The sequence below is a fragment of the Bufo bufo genome, chromosome 1, assembly GCF_905171765.1.
Source record: "Bufo bufo chromosome 1, aBufBuf1.1, whole genome shotgun sequence".
Lineage (NCBI taxonomy): Eukaryota > Metazoa > Chordata > Amphibia > Anura > Bufonidae > Bufo > Bufo bufo.
This window is the reverse complement of record NC_053389.1, coordinates 169,146,307-169,171,001: the sequence shown is the minus strand read 5'-3', so window position 1 is coordinate 169,171,001 and position 24,695 is coordinate 169,146,307. Positions and strand designations below refer to the sequence as shown.

At 44.9% G+C, this 24,695-nt stretch overlaps 1 protein-coding gene across 5 annotated transcripts in view; it reads left to right on the top strand.

The window, feature by feature from the left end:
- Window positions 1–24,695, top strand: part of ARHGAP32 (Rho GTPase activating protein 32) — a 241,496-nt gene that overhangs the window by 132,341 nt on the left and 84,460 nt on the right. For 3 of the 5 annotated variants that reach the window (XM_040431909.1, XM_040431892.1, XM_040431876.1), the window contains 2 exons: window positions 14,924–15,030; window positions 18,286–18,373. In XM_040431909.1, the coding sequence (XP_040287843.1) occupies window positions 14,924–15,030; window positions 18,286–18,373 (195 nt within the window). The remainder of the gene's footprint in view (window positions 1–14,923; window positions 15,031–18,285; window positions 18,374–24,695) is intronic. The other 2 variants (XM_040431900.1, XM_040431882.1) reach the window with 1 other exon arrangement.

Here is a 24,695-nt window from a genome sequence, read left to right as displayed (position 1 = left end):
CCATGTAGCAGAGCTGCCCTCGATGCATTGTAGTGCCATTTCCATGTAACAATCTGCTTATGATGTATTGTAGTGCCTCTTTCCATTTAGCGGATCTGCTTGTAATATATTGTAACTGTTTTTAATACATTGTTGTATCACTCCACTCACACTACTTTTTGAACGCCATTTGCACCTAATTGTAGGCGCAATTGCCGTTTCTACCCTGTCCTCGCTACTTTCCTGAGAAGGGGGTGTGGTGAAGGGGAGGGGCTTGCGACCTTGACAAATTTATCTTCTTTTATGCGAGTTTCCTTGAAATATGATACATGGATCCAAGGTTGGAACATTAGCTCAGATTTATTAATCCTAAAGATAACTTGAGCTTAGACCGCTGTCTAGACCTGCACCAGATTTATCACCGGCTCAGAATGGATGATGACTCTGGTGCAGGGACAGACCCTTTTCTCTCACTCTGTACCAGGCTACATGCACACAAACGTATTTTGTTTCCGTGTCCGTTACGTTTTTTTTTTTTTGCGGATTGGATGAGGACCCATTCATTTCAACGGGTCCGCAAACAATGCGGACAGCACACAGTTTGCTTTCCGCATCTGTATGTCCATTCCGTAGCCTGCAAAAAATATAGAACATGTTCTAGTGTCCGTTTTGCGGACAAGCATAGGCATTGTAACAATAGATCCGCAAAAAAATGTAGAAACCCTAGATCAGGGATCAGCAACTTCCGACATTCCAGGTGTTCCAATACTACAATTCCCAGAGTGCTCCATTTACTTTTATAGGAGTTATAAGAACTGCTGAGCATGTTTGCATGCTGGGAGTTGTAGTTTCACAGCGGCTGGAGTGCTGAAGGTTGCTGATCCCTGCCCTGGATGCTCCAATTTGCACCACTTATCAAGACTGCAATTTGGTGCAGACACATTAGTAAATCTGGGCCATTGCTGGGATTATTTTAGAGAATATTGTCGCTGCTTGTGATACGTTTTCGCTCCTCTCTCCTGGTTGTTATACATTGTAACTCTCTTTTTCATACCTCGTTGTTGCCTGTAAAACCTTGTTGTGGTACATTGTATTACTTTTTAAAACATGGGTGCAGGTTTAGGGTAGATTCACATCACTGATTCGTTTTCCGTTCTTCTGATCCGTCTGAAGAAAAGAAAACCGAAAAACAAAATGCATCCTTTATTTTGAGCCTCCGTTGTGCTCATTTTGCATCCGTTTTATCCATTTCTGTCTGAGATCCGTTATTTTTGACTGGAGGAAAAGTCCTCCATGAAGGACTTTTTCTCCCTTCTAACATAATGGATCTCAGATTAATGTGAGGTGAATCTTCCCTTACTAATACTCTCAAGATTTTAGACATCTAAAATTGTGCCGGATTGATCACAGTGGCTGATGCTGGATGATAAATCTGGCGCACCTTTACACTGTCTAGTCTATGTTTCTACCACATATTAGTCGGCTTACCTTGTGACAGATGTTTGTACCAACCATTTGGCACAATTTTGGTGAACACTGTTCTATCTGCAACTAAGGGTGCATTCACACGACCGTATAAATGGATCCGCATCATTTAAATGGGGCCGCAGTAGATGGGGACAGCACACCGTCCGCATCCGTTCTGTTCCGCGGCCCCGCAAAAACTATGGAGCATGTCCTATTCTTGTCCACATAGGCATTTTCTATATAGCGCCGGCCATGTGCGGTCCGCAAAATGTGGAATGCACACGGCCGGTATCAGTGTTTTGCGGACCGCAAAACACTTACGGTCGTGGGAATGCACCCTTAGACCACCCTTTAGGCTAGCGAGAAAAAAAAAAAAGCTGCTGATAGACTAAATAAAGCCTCATGCACATGCGGTCTGCAAACCGAATATGGAAGCAGTTTGTTTGCCATCCGCGTTTTGCCGAGACGTATATAGGATATAATCTGTCTTTTGCAGAACTGACATACGGATGCGGGAAGCACGTGGAAGTCAAAATGCGGATGCGGCATGCACATGGACCACGTCCGTATTTTGTGGCTCCACGGTTTGCGGACTGCAAAATGCTTACGGTTGTGTGCATGATGCCTAAGGCCTGAGCAGTAGCAAATCTGCCCCATTTTGCTTCCTGTGATACATTGTAGGTCCTCTGTGTATGTAGCAGTGTTTGTATTGTCACTCGTTCTGTCCCTGAGACTTTCCCCAGACCGTCCCTTCCTGTCGCCACCTTTAGTCTTAGTAGCGAGTGGCTGGCAGCCGCCTCTTACCGCCATGTACACGTCGCTCCTGTGTGGACCTTTCCACTTCTCTGGGTGACTGTAGGTGAAGTTGAGTTATTTCTTTCTCGCGCTCTGCGCCGTCCAGCTGTCCGGACTGTAGAGTTGTTTTTTTGGCGGATTTTAGATTAGTTCTCCCTCGTACCACATTCCTGTCCTAACTTGCTCTTGCATATCTTTCCATGGCTTTTAAACCATAGCCCTGCTCAAGAGAATATTTTACCATCTTTTGTAAACGCATTCCTTGACTTGTATTGATTGCATCATATCTTCTACTCCAGTCACACGTAGAGCTGCATTCACAGTCCTACTGGCAGAAATCGGTGCGTTGTGGGAGCCCATATTACCTATTATGTCCATGTGTTTCATCGTATTTGCCACTTTCTGATGCGGTTTCTGACAGTACCAACATGTCCGAAATACTGAGAAAACCCTTCTTTAATATATTCTTGCACGAAGCCAAGCTGTGTGACTGCAAAGGGCCAATGCACTGTAGACAAAATGGCTGCAATCAACTGCACTTTTCACGCTTGCTTTTGATGTTTTGTAGAAGAAAGTAAAAATCAAGGTAAAGTAAATTATAAGCAAATTTTCCTTTTTTTTAATGAGGTTGAAAATTGCCAGGCTGTACCTGTGTAAACGAGGAGGGGGACGAGGCCTTTGCAGAGCTTGCACCCTTTTATTATGCTGGTTTTCGGGATTCCTGGAGGTTGGGCTCCCATTTATCAAACGTTTATGGCCACTAGTCACTAGTGGGGCACCACAGGGGTCAGTATTGGACCCTATTCTCTTTAATATATTCATGAATTATCTAGGAGAGGCATTGCACCACAATTCAATGACCTATCCTTCCTTTCATTGTTTACCTGCCCGCTGTCGACAGTGCAGCGGTGAGCAGGTGTCCAGGCCGGCTCTGTAGTATACACTTGAATAGGAAGGAGCCGTCCTACGGAGGTGAATGGGGACGGCTTGTAGTTACAGCTGCTGACTGCTGCGATGTCAACGGTGAGCAAGTAAATGATGAAGGGAAGGCTGCGTGACCTTCTCTTCAACCAGCTGATCGGTGGGGTGCCGGATGTCGGACCACAGCCAATATGATATTGATGACCTATCCCGAGGATGTCATCAATAAAAATATCTTGGAAAACCCCTTTAACTGTAGCAACCAGTGTCAGGCAGCTGCTCCCAAGGCCAATACGATAATAGGTTGCATCAATAGGGGCATAGATGTCCGTGATGAGAACATAGTCCTGCCACTTTACAAATCACTAGTTTAACCATACATAATATATTGTGGAGAGTACCGAGTGCACAAGACAGACATAGCAGAGCTTCAGTGGAGGACTAAAGCTCTGCTATGGACTGCCAGGACTGTGACGAGGGGACATCCTCTGCGTCTGGAGGAAAGAAGGTTTCTACACAAACATAGAAGAGGATTCTTTCCGGTAAGAGCAGTGAGACTATGGAACTCTCTGCCTGAGGAGGTGGTGATGGTGAGTACAATAAAGGAATTCAAGAGGGGCCTGGATGTGTTTCTGGAGTGTAATAATATTACAGGCTATAGCTACTAGAGAGGGGTCGTTGATCCAGGGAGTTATTCTTCATTACCAGAATTGTCTTTATCGTATCAAGGCTTTTCCTTCCTCTGGATCGAGATTGCACGATAATTCCATCCTTAGGTTACCTGTACCTGATACAGAAAAATAGGCACAGTCTAAAGTGCGAATTTCAGTGCTTTTCTGCACCAATAAAAACCATGTTACTTGTGGTTATTGGTGCGGATTTTCTGCAGATCTTAGTCTTGCATTGCAAGGGTGAAATCGGCACAAAACATCACACAAAGAATTGACATGCCGTGGATTTCTGAATCCGCACGGAAGAAAAAGTGTAGACATGAGTTTTGTCGAATCTCATTCACTTTGCTGGTACTGTATTATGCTCAGTTTTTTCCGCATGAGAATCTGCACAGAAAAAATGTACATAATCTGCAAGGTATGCAGACAACCTTGGGATAGGACATCAGTATTTGACTCCTGGAGAACCCCTCTAAGTGGTTCCCATTCAGGCTCCTGTACCAGGTCCATGGTGCTCTAAGTTCTGAGTGTCATTTTACCCTATTGGCATGTATAACGTATGTGAGGAGACCCCAGAAGTTTTCTGTGGAGCTCCAGGTGCTGAAGTTCTCGCTTGACATCTGCTTAGTGCAGACTTTACCTCACAGCACAGAGGTCACGACCTAAGGGTCTCTGACCCTTAGGTTGGTTATTTTTTGGTGGGTACTCGTTGATCCGGGACATTGCACTCTGCCAGTCCCTGTGCTCTAGTGATTCTGGTGTGGCACCTTGGTACTCCCAATGGGCTCCCGTTGTCTTCTGCATCCTCTTTCGTCTCATTCGTTGTCACATGTTTAAAGGAGCTGTCTCACTTCAGCAAGTGGCATTTATCATGTAGAGAAAGTTAATGCAAGGCACTTACTAATGTACTGTTATTATCCATTTTGCTTCCTTTGCTGGCTGGATTCATTTTTCCATCGCATTATACACTGCTCGTTTCCATGGTTTCGACCACCCTACAATCCATCAGTGGTGGTCATGCTTGCACATTGCAGGTTAAAGCACTGGTCTATGCTCACTCCTGTGGTCTCTGCCACCAGAAAGGCCTGCGCTTTTTACTATGGTTTGCAAGCACAGCCACCACTGCTGGATTATTGCAGGGTGGTCGTAACCATGGAAACGAGCAGTGTATAATGTGAAGGGAAAAATGAATCCACCCAGCAAAGGAAGTAAAATAGACAATAACAATATATTAGTAAGTGCATTAATTGTATTAACTTTCTCTTCATGATACATACCACTTTCTGAAGTGAGACAGCTCCTTTAATCATGGAATCTGTGACCAGTGTCGTCTTCTGCGTTCTGCTGCGTTTCCATCTCACTACTCCAGTAAGCAGCCATGTATAAGGCTGCCATATTCCTCACTGTCCGACTCCTCCACCAGAACATTCACTCTCATAATGGTCAGGTGCAATTCCTGACTGATGATACATTTTGGGGGTCACTTACTAGGACTGGCGTTTTATACGCCGGTCTTAATAGCCCCTTGTGCTGGCGGTGGATCCGCCTAAGTTATGAACAGGCTCCAGCCTCTACATAGCTTTGGCGCATCCACCGCCAGTCTAAATCTACGCCAGCTTCCTTGCTGGCTTAAATTTAGACCATTTTCTTGGCCTAAAACAGGCCTTGAAAATGATAAATGAGATGAGCCTGCCGGCCTGTCCCCTTCCCCACACACACCCCAGGGGGGCAGCACTGTGAAGTGCTTTGTGGGTGAGAACGAGCAGTTTACATTGGATTCTATAGGCTAGGGGCAACCAGTGCAATGACTGGCACAGAGCGGAGGCATCAGAGTAGTGGTTGGACAGATTGGTGACCCTGGCTTCTGCATTAAGGATAAATTAGAGAGGGGAGAGTCTGGTGAGGTGGTGGCCAATTAATATTGAGTTACAGTGATCGAGGCGGGAATGGATCAGGGCGACCTGAGCCGACGAGAGACTGAATATACGGGGTCAAGGAAAGATCGGTGTCGAACGTAGCACAGAGACAGATGATGGTGTCTTTTCATGTCCCGTGTACACCTTCGGCGGGTACTGCTGGTTACACTTTGTTCTCCGTCTCCCATCATTTGCATGTGTCCAACTTCCCAGTTCAGAGCTGCAGCATGAAGGTGTCCAATATGCAATCTGCAGGCAGCAGAGCAGGAGGAGCGGAGCAGATTGATTTGTAGTTTTATGGTTAAAAATTCTGTAAAACGTGTACTTGGCCGCATTCAGACGAGCCTATTAGCAATTCGTATATAGTCCGGATTTTATGTCCCAGAATCTGCTAATGTTAATAAATGGAGCTATTCACATGGGCGTATCGTTTCCGTCAGTGTTTGAAATCCGCAGCATGTCCGAGTTTTGTGCAGATTAGTCTCCAAATACAGTCTGTGCAGTGCATAATGAAGGAAGGAAGAAATCCGCATGGAAATCCTGAAGCAATCCTGATGACTATACTCATGGTACATCATCCGGATCCTGAGCCAGAATACTGACAGATCTCTACGCCCATCTGCAAGCAGTCTTTCAGTAAAACGTTTTTTTTTTTTTTTTTTAAGTCCAGGAGGCGGTCCTATCAGTGACGGACAGTCTTCCCTCTATGACTGGGAGTCATGCAGGTGGTCCTACTCAAGAGCTGAGATTTGAGATTTAAATGAAATCACAAACTTTACTGATTCCCCCCCCCCCCCCCCCCAAAAATAAAATAAAATTTTATTAATAAATATTTTGTGTTGAGCTATCCATGCTCTATAACATGCTGCCTGTAGATTCCCTTTAATAGATCTGCGTTATTGCATGATGGGGGTTGCAGTATTCCATGTGTAGAGTGTGATTGATTGTATACAGTGGATAGTACATGTTAGTGGTTGTATACTATAAAGTGATGTAAGTCCATCTGTCGCCCCCAAATCAGTCCTGACACCATGAGCATTGACACCACAAGACTTCTGAAGGAGTCCTATGGAATCTGCCACCAAGATATTCACAGCAAATCGTTATTAAAGCCCTATAAGTTGCGAGCGGGCACCTCCATGGATCAGGCTCGTTTTTCCAGAACATCCCACTGATGCGTGATCGGACTGAGATCTGGGGAATTTGGAGGCCAAGTCAATACCTCTTGAATAGTGTTGAGCGAACTTCTGTTTTAAGTTCGGCGTCTAAAGTTCGGCTTCCGGTTAGCGGAGAATCCCGATATGGATTCCGAATTCCGTTGTGGTCCGTGGTAGCGGAATCAATAATCGGCCATTATTGATTCCGCTACCACGGACCACAACGGAATTCGGAATCCATATCGGGATTCTCCGCTAACCGGAAGCCGAACTTCAGACGCCAAACTTTAAAACAGAAGTTCGCTCAACACTACTCTTGAATCAATGTTCCTCAAACCATTTCTGATAATTTTTTTTTTTTAAATCCTTCTGAAAGGGACCATTTCCATTAGGGAATAGTGCTTCCATAAAGGGGTGTGCTTGGTCTGAAACAATCTTTAGGTACGTGGTACATGACAAAGTATCCTCCACATTAAAGAGGTTTTCCAAGATGTTTTTACTGAGTACCTATCCTCTGGATAAGTTATCAGTATCTGATCTGTGGGAGTCCGACACCCGGGACCCCTGCCAATCAGCTGATTGAGAAGGCATCGGTGCTTGCAGTAGCAATGCATCATTCTTGCAGCTTTTCCTAGGCCAGTGACGTCATGCTTATCAGTTCCGGGTGTCGGACACCCACCGATTAGATACTGATGACCTTTCCATAGTATAGTCCATCAGTTAAATATTTTGGAAAACCCCTTTAATGCCAGGACCCTAGGTTTCCCAAGAAAATATTGGCCAGAGCATCACACTGCCACCTCGCCTTCATCCCATCCTGACTCGTACCCATGGTAGGTGTTTTATGTGGAGGGCAGGGGCCACCACGAGCACATCTAACCTGTCTACAGCTATAGAGCCCCATATGCAGCGAGCTGCAGTGCCCCGTGCGCTCTGACACCGTTCTGTCATTGCCAGTAGTAACAATCGGTGCTCTGTGGGATCAGACAGGCTATCCTCAGCATGGGCCGCAATGAGTAGAGGGCACCCATGGCGATGTCTCCACTTCACCAGTTGTCCTTCCTTAAACCACTTTAGGTAGGTACTACTAGGGATGAGTGAATCGACTTCGGATGAAACATCCGAAGTTGATTCGCATAATACTTCGGTCCATTACTGTACGGAGCGAACGCTCCCTGCGGTATTAGAATGTATTGGCTCAGATGAGCCGAAGTCTCGCGTGACTTGGCGTAATAACTTCATAGATTCTTTTTACTCTGGTTCGGGAAATGTTTTTTACAGTAAAAATTTATCTATAAACTTATTACGCGAAGTCACGCGAGACTTCGCAAAGTAATAACTTTGCCTCATCTGAGCCAGTACATTCTAAGGGTCCATTCACACGTCCGTATGTGTTTTGCGGATCCGCAAAACAGGGACACCGACAATGTGCGTTCCGCATTTTGCGGACCGCACATCGCCGGCACTCTCATAGAAAATGCCTTTTCTTGTCCGCAATTGCGGACAAGAATAGGACATGTTCTATATTTTTTTATTTTTTTGTGGATCCGCAAGTGCGGATGTGGACAGCACATTCCGGCCCCATTGAAAATGAATGGGTTCGCACCTGTTCTGCAAAATTGCGGAATGGATGCGGACCCATTTTATGGACGTGTGAATGGACCCTTATACTGTATGGAGCGATCGCTCCGTACAGTATTGGACCGAAGTTTTATGCGAATCGGCTTCAGAAGTCGATTCGCTCATCCCTAGTACTAACCTCTGTGTACATGGAACGCCCCACAAGACCAGTCTTTTTCTAAATGCTTTGACCCTGCCATCCAACCGTCACGTGTAGCCCCTTACATTTGCCCATTTTTCCTGCTTCCAGCATATCATCCTTATGCATTGACTGTTCACCTGCTGCCCAATATATCCCCCTCCAGTCAATGGTTTTAAAGTTTCTTCTGTTCAGTCTGATAAAACGATCCTCTAGTCAGTCATGTTGAGGGTTGTAGTGTTCTACATGTAGACTATAATGTAGGTATTAGGGTCATATATGATTAGTAGTTCTGGTTGGGTTTCGTTCCTGTGTCCTTGGAGCGGGTATGTCCTCTGGCAGCTCCCCCGTCCTTTGTGGTTTGATGTGTGATTTATTGGTAGGTGGGGCAGGGGATTCTTTTGTATTACAGGGTGATAAAGCTAAATTTGACACACATGGAGTTTACATACGTTTTTATTGGCATCGGGAACTGCTTACAATGACGCTGGGGACATGTGAGGTCTACAGTTTGAGGGCCATGATTGTATAGAGTCCGCTCTGGGCCATGTCTGCTTGGTAACATAGGCTGCAGATCACGGATTGTGTTACTGTACATGAAGAACTCTATATGGTAACATAAAGGTATATATGTGTCCCTAAGAAGAAATTCATGAAGCCTCCACTAATGAGGTACATCTCCCAGATCATCTTGATAATGATGCAGAGACTTCTGTTCATGTGCTTCATGATATTGTGGCCCCTGTGGCATGAGTGACTGAGCAGATCTGGAAGCCCTCTAGCCACATTTTAGATGCCTAATTTTTTGTTGTTGATTTCATTGATGTCTGATTCTTGTCATTGTCTCGTGCAGAGATGTATCTTGTCTGTCCCAATTGTAGAAAACATCAGACAGAATCTGACCTTGAGATCCTTCCCTGACTTCATCATTGAGAAATGTCTCAAGATCCTCTGAGTTTCAGGGCTGTATCCTATTAATATAACTGACTCATTCACTCTGCATCCATTCACCTCAGGAACCCCCAAAGACCCCAGACACAGATGCAGCATTACTGGTGGTGGTGTGTGTGTGGATAGGGCACCATTAGTGCATGTCAGCATCTGCTATCCATGTACAAGAGTCAGTCCGTTGCTTCCAGGGTACACCATTTCATACTGGGTGAGACTGATATGGTGTTCTGCATGATGTGAGTGATGTGATTTATGCCCCATATCTGCAATGCTGAGAACTTCCGGACACCTTTACATTCACATGTGTGACTGATATCAGCCTCTTCTTTTATAACTGTACTGTAATAAGACGTGACTGATATCAGCTGCTCCTCTTATAACTGTACTGTAATAAGACGTGACTGATATCAGCTGCTCCTCTTATAACTGTACTGTAATAAGATGTGTCTGATATCAGCCGCTCCTCTTATAACTGCATTGTAATCAGATGTGACTGATAAAGATGAGCAAATTTCATATTTTGAAATTCGTTCACGCGTCGTTTGGTGGTAAAAGGTGAATTGCGTTATGGATTCTGTTACCACGGACCATAATGCAATTCTATGACGGATAGCATAACGGAATGCCTTTAGGGGCCTTCCGTTATTCATTCCGTCATAAAAGAAGTCTATGGGCTGCAAAATGGATCTGTCCCGTTTAAGTTATGCAGGAGAGGACTCCCCTGCGTAACGGAAACGGAACAGATCCGTTTTGCAGCACATAGACTTCTATTATGACGGAATGCCTCTAAAGGCATTTTGTCATAGAATTGCGTTATGGTCCGTGGTAACGGAATCCATAACGCAATTCTGCTTTTACCACCAAATGAAGCGTGAACGAATTTCATAACATGAAATTCACTCATCTCTAGTGACTGATATAAGCCGCTCCTTTTGTAACTGTACTGTAATAACATGTGACTGATATCAGCCGCTCCTCTTATAACTGTACTGTAATATGACTGATATCAGCCTCTCTTCTAATACTATACTGTAATCAGATGTGACTGATAGAAGCAGCTCTTTTTGTAACTGTACTGTAATAACATGTGACTGATATCAGCCGCTCCTCTTATAACTGTACTGTAATAACATGTGACTGATATCTGCCGCTCCTCTTGTAACTGTACTGTAATAACGTGACTGATATTAGCCGCTCCTCTTATAACTGTACTGTAATAAGACGTGACTGATATCAGCCGCTCCTCTTATAACTGTACTGTAATAAGACGTGACTGATATTAGCCGCTCCTCTTGTGAAGACCCCGTAGAGTTACACCTCCCATAGACAGTGACATCCATATATGTGAGTAATATCTTATATCAGGTCTCTGGCCTGTGGGGCTGGTGGCCCCTCTGAGGCTCTGGACCTGCTCTTGGTCTTGGTTCTGCTGTGGCCTGCACAATGGAGGCTCCTGTTCTTCGCATTTCCCTCTCTTGTTCAGTTTGATGTGGTTTGCTGTGTAGTAAATTTGCTTTGTGCGTGAGACTTCAGACACTGCGGAGTTACATCAAAGCCTCTGGGGTAGTGTGTTTCCACAGGGTCACCAGCTCTACGATCAGTGCCGTCATGATGAATACAAAGGCCTTTTCACTGCTTTGCTGCACAACGCATAGGCCTTAAGGCGAACCTGCCACATTCAACATGGTGCCTGATCTCTAAGCAGCAGGTTATAGAGCAGGAGGCGCTGAGCAGATTGATGTATAGTTTTGTGGGAAAAGATTCAGTATAATGTATTAAGTTTGTTTAGGAGTCCAGTAGGCGGTCCCATCAGTGATTGACAGCTTGCCCTGTATCAGTGTACATACAAAGATGGCTGTCACTTAGTAGGACTGCCAGAAAGGCAAGAACGAGCAGGGGTTACCTGACCAACATACAAATTCTAATGAATCTATATCTGTCTGCTCAGCTCTTCCTGCTCTATACCGTGCTGCCCACAGGTATACTGCATGGGCAACGTGACTGGTTCCCTTTGAATGCACCGTAGTGACTCCCAGAACACAGGCCTCCTCAAGTCATCTCACTCCCGTCTATCCAGACCTGACTAATGGACATGATGGTGGACAAGTTCTGCTGCTCTCATATTGATTTCCTCACCATCAGGCCTTAGTCACACGTCCGTGTCGTTGATGAAATTCGTGATAAAACCACGGTGTATTACAGTACTAGCAAAGTGAATGAGATTTGACTAATCTCGCGTAGACTTTGCTTCTTTCTTCCGTGCGTAAATTCACCTGCTGTATGGTTTTAGAAATCTGCAGCATTTCGATCATTTGTGAGGATTTGCTGGAGAGAACAGAGCAAAACTTCATCAAATCTGCACCAAAAACAGCAAGTAACACATGCAGATTTTGGTGCAGAAATGTAGAGAAATGCACACGAAAATCTGTTTGGGGGTTTCTGTTTTGAAACCTGCACCCCTGTGCAGTTACCCTAAAAGTTACACCGTGTGCTGTCCGCATCAGTATGTCCGTTCCGTAGCCCCGAAAAAAGAAAAAAAAAGTCCTATTCTTGTCCGTTTTAGGCATTGTTAGGCTACTTTCACACTAGCGTTCGGGGCTCCGCTTGTGAGTTCCGTTTGAAGGCTCTCACAAGCGGCCCCGAACTGATCCGTCCAGTCCTAATGCATTCTGAGTGGATGCGGATCCGCTCAGAATGCATCAGTCTGGCACCGTTTGTCCTCCGCTCCGCTCAGCAGACGGACACCTGAACGCAGCTTGCAGCGTTCGGGTGTCCGCCTGGCCGTGCGGAGGCAAACGGATCCGTCCAGACTTACAATGTAAATCAATGGAGGCGGATCCGTTTGAAGATGACACCATATGGCTCAATTTTCAAACTGATCCGTCCCCCATTGACTTTCAATGTAAAGTCAAAACGGATCCGTTTGCATTATCATGAACTAAAAAAAAATAAAAAAAATTATATATATATATATATATAATTTATATTTATTTTTTTTGTTCATGGTAATGCAAACGGATCCGTTCTGAACGGATCTAAGCGTTTGCATTATAGGTGCGGATCCGTCTGTGCAGATACCAGACGGATCCGCACCTAACGCAGGTGTGAAAGTAGCCTTACAATGGATCCACCAAAAAAATAAAAAACGGATTGCATACAGAGTTCATCCGGTATTTTTTATTTTTTTTTGCGGACCGCAAGACTCATACGGTCGTGTGCATGTAACCTAAATGCTAATTTTTAGGCAATCTCCTAAAGAGATTAAATATTGAGTGTAGATGGAGCTGGCTGATAATAAAAAGCATAGGTGTAAAAATCTTCCTAATGTCCACCCTGCAATGATCAAAGTCGCTGCGCTCAGCATCCCCACTATCGGAAACCATAAGAAGTTAACACCCGAAGTAGGTTTATTATAAAGTGTTACACCGGTGGAGCCGCGGCATTAGCAATGTGTGCCGGACTCCATTCTTTGCTTCTGCATCCAAAGCTCAAGTAGCATCTTGGAGGACTTTAGAGATGGACAAAGATGAAAGCTCTTCAATAAAACGTCATATAACACAGAGCACGCCTTGCATTTGCCCGACCCAGGGTTTCGCCCTTTTGGCTTCTTCCAGGGCATCTTACCAGATGCGTGATGTCTTTGAAGTGTCCAGCCTGAGATACTTCACACCTGTGAAACCTCCAGTGGTCCTGGGCTTTCAGGGTGTCTGCGCTTCTCACATCCCTGGTGCACACTGACAGCAGGCCTCTCGCAGTCCAGATACACCACATTTTGATCTGTGATCTCTAGTATGCAGTGATCGTGTGGAGTAGATGCCAACATTCTGCTATATAACCGGTTATTAGAAGCTTCCAGCTATAACCTGCACCCTAACAGATGTGAGTGGTGCTCTGCTGCCCCCTGCTGGCAGCTAATGGCAACTAACTGGATATTTACCGCAGTCTTTTAACTGTAAGGATGAATCTCATTGGCTGCTGCTGATCTGATCTTTTAGATCAGGCATGCTCAACCTGCAGCCCTTCAACTGTTGTAAAACTCCAACTCCCACGATACTCTGCTGTAGGCGGATAGCTGTAGGTTGTTTGGGCATGCTGGGAGGTGTAGTTTTGCAACAGCCGGGGGGCCGCAGGATGAGCATGCCTGTTTTTAGATGGATAGGACAATACATGTCAGGTTGTGATTTGTTCTCAAACCTAGACACACAAGTCATGGTTTCCATTTGTAATGGATCTGTTCTAATGTATTTCGGATCGCAAATCGACCCACCCCAGGCCGTATAAAGGCTCTTGTTGGGTTTCTATTTTATTATTTGATGGATTAGCATTAATCTGATGGAAATATACAAACATAGGAGTGAACTGAGCAAACTCACAGCGAACCTCATAGAGGACCATCCGATAATATCTGTAAAGTGCTGCGGAATAGGTTTGCGCTATATAAATAAAAATAATTCAAATATAATGAAAAACAATATGAAAAGAGAACTCGTAGAAGCTAAGTGATGCATGTTTCTGAGTTGCTCTATTGTGATCTGGGATGAAAGGAGAACATAAGGGGCCAGATTTATCATTAGCTCAAGTCAGAATAATGGAGTGAAAAAGTCGCAAAAAAATGCGCAAACGCTTAAACTGCGCACAAATTTGCGACTTTTTTCTGCGCTGCACTATGCTCGCCAGTTTTCTGAAAGTGGGCGTGTTTTCTTATGGAAATTAATCTCTAGACAGATTTACTATTGGGACTATTTAAAAAGTCGCAAAAAAATGCGCAATTTCACGCCAGTGAGGACCATGCTTATCTTATGAGACTTTTTAATAGAACATGCGACTTTTTCGTAAAAACGTGCGACTTTTCTAAAGCTGCTTACTGACAAATAAACTGCTACCGTCAAACCACATTTATTACAGTCTTAAAGGGCCGATCATAAATCTGACTTGGCTAAAACTGACTTTAGCCATATGTGAAAGTGAGTAATGATAAATCTGGCCCAAGGTGTTGTCAGTGGTCCTGCACATAGCATATACATACCTGGTGGGGGAATGCCTTGCGTTTTATAACCTGTGCTCATAGATTTTGCTTCATAGTTCTTGTTACCTTTATGATTTATAATACATTATGATCTGCATCTTGTATTCTTGTGTTGTTGCCTTTTAGGTTTGTCAAGTGACGGGCAGTGGGCCCTTCTCGGCTTCACACTCTCCCGCTGCAGGCACTTTTCCAAAACCACAAGTGCTTGTCTGTTAATTACGTGTTATTAAGTAGTTTGCGGCACAGTTGTTTCTAATAGGACGGTTTCTTCTTTCTGGCAGGCACGAGGGGCTGATATTCCAGTTCCTGGAGAGATTCCCATTGCCACAGAGCTCCCAATGAGATCCTGCAGTCACACCGCAAGCATGAAAGTCAAGAACGTCAAAAAGTGAGTTACGTGTCATCTCTTCCTCCTTAGGCTACTTTCACACTTGCGTTTTTCTTTTCCGGCATAGAGTTCCGTCACAGGGGCTCAATACCGGAAAAGAACTGATCAGTTTTATCCCCATGCATTCTGAATGGAGAGTAATCCGTTCAGTTTGCATCAGGATGTCTTCAGTTCAGTCGTTTTGACTGATCAGGCAAAAGAGAAAACCGCAGCATGCTACGGTTTTCTCTCCGGCGAAAAAAACTGAAGACTTGCCTGAAAGCCGGCATTTTTCCCCTTAGGAACGTATTAGCACCGGATCTGGCATTCAGAATACCGGAATGATAAAAATGTACAAGACGGATCCGTCTGTCCGCATGACAAGTGTGAAAGTAGCCTTAGGTTCTCTATGGCAGTGTTTCCCAACCAGTGTGCCTCCAGCTGTTGCAAAACTACAACTCCCAGCATGCCCGCACAGCCAAAGGCTGTCCGGGCATGCTGGGAGTTGTAGTTTTGCAACAGCTTGAGGCACACTGGTTGGGAAACACTGCTCTATGGTATGGTGTATGTATCAGCAACATTTATACTGCCATAAAAAATAATTCGTACCCCTTGAACTTTCCATATTTTTTTTCACGTTACCCCCACAAACTTAAATGTATTTTATTGGGATTTTATGTGATCGACCAAGACAAAGTAGCAAGTATGTGTGAAGTGAAAAGAAAATGATACATGGTTTTCACAATTTTTAATGAAAAATCTGAAAAGTGGCGTGCATTTGTATTCAACCTCCCCCCCTCCCCTGAGTCAGTACTTTGTAGGACAACCTTTCGCTGCAATTACAGCTGCAAGTCTTTTGGGGTATGTCTACCAGCTTTGCACATCTAGAGGCTGAAATTTTATGCCCATTCGTCTTTGCAAAAAGGCTCAAGCTCAGTCAGATTGGATGGAGAGCGTCTGTGAACAGCAGTTTCAAAGTCTTGCCACAGATTCTCAATGGGATTTAGGTCTGGACTTTGACTGGGCCATTCTAACACATGAATATGCTTTGATCTGAACCATTCCATAGTAGCTCTGGCTGTATGTTTAGGATCGTTGTCCAGCTGGAAGATTAACCTCTGCCCCAGTCCCAAGTCTTTTGCAGCCTCCACCAGGTTTTCCTCCAAGATTGCCCTGTGTTTTGCTCCATACATCTTCCCATCAACTCTGACCAGCTTCCCTGTCCCTGCTGAAGAAAAGCATTACACGGCATTATGCTGAAATTACCATGTTTCATAGCAGGGATAGTGTGTTCTGGATGATGTGCAGTGTTAATTTTCCGCCACACAAAGCGTTTTGCATTTAAGCCAAAAAGTTGAACTTTGGTTTCATCTGACCAGAGCACCTGCCATATGTTTGCTGTGTCCCCTACATGGCTTGTGGCAAACTGCAAACGGGACTTATGGCTTGCTTTCAAAAATGGCTTCCTTCTTGCCACTTTTTCATAAGGGCCAGATTTGTGGAGTAACCTGATCTGTGGATCTCTGCATCTCCTCCAGTGACCATGGGCCTCTTGGCTGCTTCTCTAATTATTGCTCTCCTTGCCTGGGCTGTCAGGTTAGGCTACTTTTTACACTGGTGTTTTAAATTCCGTTTGTGAGTTCCGTTTCGGGGATCTCGCAAACTGTTCAAAACGGATCAGTTCAGCCCCAATGCATTCTGAATGGATAAGGATCTGTTCAGAATGCATCAGTTTGGCTCCGTTCCGCCTCCATTCCGCTCTGGATGCGGACACCAAAACGCTGTTTGCAGCGTTTTGGTGTCCGCCTGGCGATGCGGAGCCAAACGGATCCGTCCTGACTTACAATGTAAGTCGATGGGGACGGATCCGTTTTCACTGACACAATATGGTGCAGTTGAAAACGGATCCGTCCCCTATTGACTTTCAATGTAAGTCAGGATGGATCCGTTTTGACTTAGACTTAAAAAAAAAAAAAAAAATAATGCAAACTGATCCGTTCTGAACGGATACAAGCGTTTGCATTATAGGTGCGGATCAGTCTGTGCAGATACCAGACGGATCCACACCTAACGCAGGTGTGAAAGATCATGTCTTGGTAGGTTTGCAGTTCTGCCATTCTCCTTAAATTTTTGGATGTTGGATTGAACATTGCTCCATGAGATGTTCAGAGCTTGGGTTACTTTTTTATAACCCAACCCTGCTTTGCACTTATCCACAACTTTATCCCTAACCTGTCTGGTGTGTTCCTTGGTTTTCATTATGCTGTTTTATCACTAATGTTTTCTAACAAATCTCTGAGGCCTTGACAGAACAGCTCTAGTTATATGGAGAATAAATTATACACAGGTGGACTCTAATAAATAGGTGTCTTCTGAAGGCAATTGGTCACACTGGATCGGAGTACGGGGGGCTGAATACAAATGCATGCCACACTTTCCAGATTTTTATATATTAAAAATTTAGAAAACCATCATTTTCTTTTCACTTCACACATACTTCACACATACTTGCTACTTCGTGTTGATTTATCACATAAAATCCCAATAAAGTACATTTAAGTACATTTAAGTTTGTGGGTGTGACATGGAAAATGGAGGAGTATGAATACTTTTTCAAGACCCTGTAGAAGTGTATGAGTCTGAGGAAACTGAAATTTAATGTTAAGGGGGTTTTCTGAGATTTTTATACTGGTGACTAGGGATAAGCCAACTTGTGTTTTCAAGTTCGGCGTGCAAGGTTCGGGTTATCTAAGAATTCCGTTATGGATTCCGCTACCATGGACCATAACTTATAGTCCGTGGTATCTGAATCCATAACGGAATTCTTAGATAACTCAAACCCGAATCTTGCACGCCCACCCCCACCGATCAAATACTGTTGACCTATCCAGAGAAGACGGACATACGGTAAGTATAAAAATCTCAGAAAACGCTTTTAATGTTGTAAAAGTTTTTAAAGGCAATAGTGCTAAATTGGACGAGATGGCTATTGAATATATGGAATAACAGCAAGGACAAGTCCCATGAGGGTGCATTCTGCAGTATTACACACTTGTAGTGGCTTACATGGGCGATGCGCTGAGCTTTTGATGAATTGACGCAAATAAGGCCATCTCAGACTCTAGCAAAACTGGCTTCAAAACCTCCCCTCATGATAAATCCCCCCTTTTTAGAGCTTTTCCCAGTTCCAGGATGTAGTCTCCCTTTTCTAGGGACCTTTGCTTTATGAGTGCAGGAGACATCACTTATTCTCCTTCCTTAATTTTCTCCTCCAAGCAGAATATCCTTCACCAAGGGGCACTTCCCAAAATTGGCAGAGTGCGCTCACTTCCACTACGAGAACGTAGACTTCGGCTGTATTCAGGTAAGGGTTTGTTGTAGTGATCGACCGATATTGATTTTTTTAGAGCCGATAATCTGTGAACGTTCAAGCCGATAATTTATACCGATATTCTGTGCATTTTCACTTTTGAAAAAACAAATAATTCCTACCCAAATCTGCTGAAAATGAACATGTTTATTGTTAACATGTATTTTTTATTTTTTTTTGTAAATATTTTTTTCATTTATACTTAATATTTTGGTGTTTGGATTTTTTTTTTTTTTTACTTTTTTTTTTTTTACTTTTTTTTTTTTTTTTTTTTTAACATTTATCCCCCTTAGGGACTAGAACCCTTGTCCTATTCACTCTGATAGATCTCTATCAGGGTGAATAGGACCTCACACTGTCCCTGCTGCTCTGTGCACACAGCAGCATGGAGCTGACTATAGCAGCCAGGGCTTCAATAGCGTCCTGGCTGCCATGGTAACTGATCAGAGCCCCAGGCTTCCACTGCTGGGGCTCTGATCAGAAGCTTCCACTGCACCACCAATGAGGAGGGGACCCTGTGGCCACTGCCACCAATGATTGATACTGGGGGGCTTGGGTGGGGGGGGGCGCACTGCGCCACCAGTGTTTTTAATACTGGGGGGGGGGGGGGGGGGGGGGGCGCTGCACCACCTATGAAGATGACTCTCTCATTAATTCATATACAGGAGGCCGGTGCTGGCTGCAGAATCATATAGCCGCACCCGACCTCTAGGAGCGGTAGCCGCGATCCGCGGCAGTTAACCCCTCAGGTGCGGCACCTGAGGGTTTAACTACCGCGGATCGCAGCTACTTGTCATAGAGGTCAGGAGCCGGCTATGTGATTCTGCAGCCAGCTCCCGCCTCCTGTTGAATTTGAATGAACGAGTGAGTCAACATCATTGGTGGCGCAGTGACCACAGCCCCTCCCCTCCTTTTCTCCTCTCTCCTCTCATTGGTGGCAGCGGCACAAGGGGGAGGGAGACACTGCTTCCTTCTCCCCTGTGCTGCTGAGGGAACACGGATCGCGCTGACAGCAGTGCGATCCGTGTTCCCGATTTGTTATCGGCAAAATGGATGCCGATACTGATAACTTTCAAAATCCTGAATATCGGCCGATAATATCGGTAAAACCGATAATTGGTCGATCACTAGTTTGTTGTATTGTATAGGTAGATGTCTGATGATCGTCCTCAGTGCGTGTGTGTTAGAGGCAGGTTAGATTGTGAGCTCCTAAGGATGGGATGATGGGAGTGATTAGTATATGTGTATAGCACTGTGCTATATGAGCAATGGATAATTCATTATACATAAGAGAAGGAAAGAAACGGAGTCCAGTACACCTTGCCTGTAATACCCGGTGCTCTCAGTGCGCTAGATATTGCATCTCTCCCTCTCTTGCTACACTTGTAATGTCATCTTGTATTTACTAAGTGGCGTGAAGCCATGCAGCCAGCAACCACTGCTCCGTATTTAGTGAATCCCATAAGGTCGTCTCACTGTGTGGCTTATAGCAGAATCCCCCGCCTCCGGCAGCCTCCGGTGGAGCAAGAGATTTAAGTTTTTGTAAAGCGTGTCTCCCACCTTCAGGATAACAGATCAAAGGTGCAAATGAATAACAGTAAATTTCCACCCTGGCAGCATCTCGGCGCTAGAGGGCGAATATGCGATTACAGTAAGTGGATTAAGAGAGAGGAGTGATATAGAAATCACAGCGAGCGGCTTATAAGCGGTCTACAGGACTGAGGAAGTAGCAAGATCCATCCCGTGCAGCCCTCTGGTCCTTCTGTAGAGGATTACCGTAGTTGACTCTGTTTAATCAGACCAGTGAGGGCATGCTGGGAGGTGTAGTTCAACAGGAGTTCGAAGTTGGTTGCCCCCGAGGTAGGTGGGTAAGCAGTTATCCTGGGGTACAGGTCAGTTGTCTGAAGTTCTGTGCACTCTTATGTGAACTGCATTTTACAAATGCATCCATGCGTTTTCAGCACTTTGGCGGATTCGTACATACTGCTTTTTCATGCCAAAAGAAGGTTCAGGTTCAACAGGATACCTTTTTGTTTCTGTGTAATAGCATAGTAGGCTACACTATACAATAGCATACAGTAAAAAAAATTCTATGGGAGTCTATGATCCTGTTTGCCCGTACATTGGCATATGTCACCGGAGCGACAAGGTCCTGAGATGTGTAACTTTACCAGTCCGTAGCTCTTGAGGTCAGAAATTGTGATATAATCAACTGTAGAAGCCATTAAAGGGGTTTTACGAGGTTTTACTACTGATGACCTGCCCTCTGAATAGGTCATCAGTATCTGATCGTGGGGGTCCGACACCCGGGAACCCTGCTGCCAGCTGTTTGAGAAGGCACTGGCGCTCCTGTGAGTTTATCAGTTTACCAAGCACAATGCCATACAATGTATACGACTGTGCTTGGTATCGCACTCTGCCTCATTCATTGGAATAGGGCTGAGCTGCCCCTAGGCCACGTGACCAATGAAGGTGTCGTCACCATCCTAGGACAAGCTGTGAGAAGGCAGTGGTGCGACTGCGAGGGCCGCTGCCTTCTCAATCAGCTAATCCGCAGGGGTCCCTGGTGTTGGACCCCCACCGATCAAGAGGTCATCAGTATTAAAATCTTGGAAAACCTTTTTTTTTTTTTTTTTTTTTAACAATCTACAATCCCGAGGTTACATGGGATGTCCGGTTTGAGTAAGAAATCAGACAATGCTGGGGATTAACCTGCAGTCCAGAATAGGACACTACTTAGCCAGCAGATCCAGCGCCGCCATTCCTTTTCTCCCTGCCAGGCTTTGTTAGCCGGCTGCAGCAATGACATCACGTCGGAAACACTCATCTCTTACAGCCAATCACTGGCCTCTTCACTCTATCACTGAGGCCAGAGATTGACTGCAGTAGTCACGTGTTGTCGACAGGATGTCATCACTTCAGCATTCCCGTGATGTCATCCCTGCATCTGGGTAAACAGACGGAGTGGCGGCGCTGGATCTGCTAGATATGTATTGCTCTGTTCTTTATTGTAGGCTGTTCCCCATTGTTGACTAGTTTCTTACTGAAACTGGACAGCCCCATTTTAATTAAGTCACAAATGATGTCATGTTTCAGGCAGTTTCACTAGTGGCCACTAGTGGGCAGTATGAACACGCAGAAAGCTGATAAACTCTTCATACATGACAGGAAGGGAGATTCCCCAAGGCTCTGTGAAGCCAGGCCAATTAGTGTCACCGTGACAGCATCGTAAAGAACAGCATTCTTTCTGTTCCTCGTACAATACCAGGGGCAGCACGTCCCACCTGTAGGTGATGTAATCACAACCATCACTGAAAAACAGGAAAATCAATGACTATACAGGTGGCCCCACCTCGCGGATCAACAATAGTCCTTGGTGCATAGAAACTTGCAGCATATACAATTCTTGGCTGTTTTCATTGTGGACAGATTCAGAAAAATACAGACGCACCAGGATTTCCTATAGATGTCCATATATGTTTACAGGTGGAATTCGGTGTGGCCATCACAATCTGGTCTAAGAGGAAATTCAAGGTCTCCGAAATTGTTTTGTGGGGTAGTCCTTGCTTGGTCTGTCAGAGGCTCAGTATGGAGATTATTCGAGACCTGCCCCGTCTTGGTAAAGGGAAATCCCAGAAAAAACGCTTCCCCCCCCCCCCTTCCTACCCACAGGATAGGTTAAAAGTGATCCACGGAGGGTTTGAGGGCCCGTCTACCATCACAAGAACAAGGGCCTACATTCCCCCATTTGAGTGGAGCAGCAGCGCTCATGTGTAACTACTGCTCCACTCACCTTGGGGAACACAGGGCCCTAGTTGTGGTCAATGAGGGCCCCAGCAGTCGGACCCCTGCTAGTAAGGCTCTTATGCTTTGGGTAGGGGATAATTGTATGACGTAGTAACGTAGTGTAGTCTATAAGGTAAAGACATCTGTCCATCCAGTTCAGCCTGTTATCCTGCAAAGTTGATCCAGAGGAATGTAAAAAACCCTCATGAACCCTCAGAAGCCAATTTTTCTCATTTTAGGGAAAAAATTCCTTCCTGATGCCAATCAGGCAATCAGAATAACTCCCTGGATCAACGACCCCTCTCTAGTAACTATAATCAGTAATATTATTACACTCCAGAAATATTTCCAGGCCCCTCTTGAACTCTTCTGAAGCTCAGTAGGTGTCTCGTGCCCTTCCCATAGAGGGTCCGCTGCCTCCTGCAGCAGAAAGACTGGCCTTCACCCCAAGAGCAGCCACACTATGGCACTTTCTACCATTAGGAGTGGTGATGTGGAACTTTCTCCCATTACACGTGGTGATGGCTCATTTGTCATTTGAAGTCTTTCAGGTAAAAATAACTAATCTGTATTAGATGGCATGTTTGCAGTCAGGAAGGATTTTTCCCTTGTTGGCTAAAATGACGTGCGTAACAGGGATTTCATTTTCTGCTTGCATTGTATTAAACACTACGTGACAATAAGCTGAATTTCATGGTCTTGTGTCCTTTTCAGTGTGTACAGTCCGTCCCAGTGTTACCCTGTATCTGGCATGTAATAACAGGCAGCAGTATGTCAGATCGTTGTGTACAGTCCCTCCCTAGGTTTCTGTGTCTGGCATGTAGTAACAGGGAGCAGTGTATCAGATCATTGTGTACAGTCCTTCCCCATTTAACACTGTATGCGGCCTGTAGTAACGGGGCAGATCAATGTGTTCTGTCCGCCCTATGTTACCTTGTATCCAGCATGCAGTATCAGATCAGTGTGTACAGATCAATATGTACCATCCTCCCCTATGTTACTTTGTAACCGGCCTGTAATAACAGGGGGCAGATCCATGTATACAGTCCTTCCCTGTGTTACCTGTATCTGATATATGATAACAGGGGGCAGATCCATGTATACAGTCCTTCCCTGTATTACCTGTATCTGATATATGATAACAGGGGGCAGATCCATGTATACAGTCCTTCCCTGTATTACCTGTATCTGATATATGATAACAGGGGGCAGATCCATGTATACAGTCCTTCCCTGTATTACCTGTATCTGATATATGATAACAGGGGGCAGATCCATGTATACAGTCCTTCCCTGTATTACCTGTATCTGATATATGATAACAGGGGGCAGATCCATGTATACAGTCCTTCCCTGTATTACCTGTATCTGATATATGATAACAGGGGGCAGATCCATGTATACAGTCCTTCCCTTTATTACCTGTATCTGGTATATGATAACTAGTGTTGAGCACGAATATTCAAATATCGAATTTTTTTCGCGGATATTTCGAATATAGTGATATAAATCTGATATTTCGAATATTCATTTTTTTTATTTTTATTGTTATATATTTTTTTTTCCCCACTTCCCTAAAGTTGTTCTTGCCTGTCCTTTGGATTCCTGGCTGCTCCAGTCAGTGCCCGTTGCCGCTTCTGCCGACTTCCGTGCTCATGGAGCGTCCCCGTCACCATGGGAACGTCTCCATATACTAGAATGTACTGTCGGATTTGAGAATTACGTTGAAATCGCAATTCGATTATTTCAAGTTATAATAATCAAATTTCGATTTTAACTTAGCACTGCTATATTTAATTCTAGCCTAATATGGAATATAGCAGTGCTAAGTTAAAATCGAAATTGCTAAGTAACCATGGCAGCCAAGACTGCAATAGCGTCTTGGCTGCCATGGTAACCGATCGGAGCCCCAGCGATTAAACTGGGACTCCGATCTGAACTCTCCGCTGCCACCAATGATGGGGGGGGGGGGGGGATGATTTTAATTAGGACGGGGGAAGAGGGGAGGCCGCACTGGTCTAATTTAATACTGGGAATCCGCAATGGCCACCAATAAATATAGAGGGAGGGGGGCTGCACTGGTCACATTTAATACTGGGGAGGGAGGGAGGGGGGGGGGGCCGCACTGGCCACCAATGATTTAAATACAGGGGGGGGGGGGGGGGGGGGGGTCTGCTGCCTGGCAGCACCTGCCAGGCAGCAGGGGGCAGTCATGTACACAGTTCTCAGTATATTCTAACTTGAAGCGTCCCCATCACCATGGGAACGCCTCTGTGTTAAATTATACTGTCGGATCTGAGTTTCACATGTAACTCAAATCTGATGGTATATTCTAACATAGAGGCGTTCCCATGGTGATGGGGACGCTTCAAGTTAAAATATACCATCGGATTGGAGAAAACTCCGATCTGATGGTATATTAATAGGGGACTGAAAGTCAATGGGAGACGGATGTTGAAATCGCCATGCGATTACTTCGAGTTATATTAATCGCATTGCGATTTCAACTTGGACCTGGTTTACTATGGTT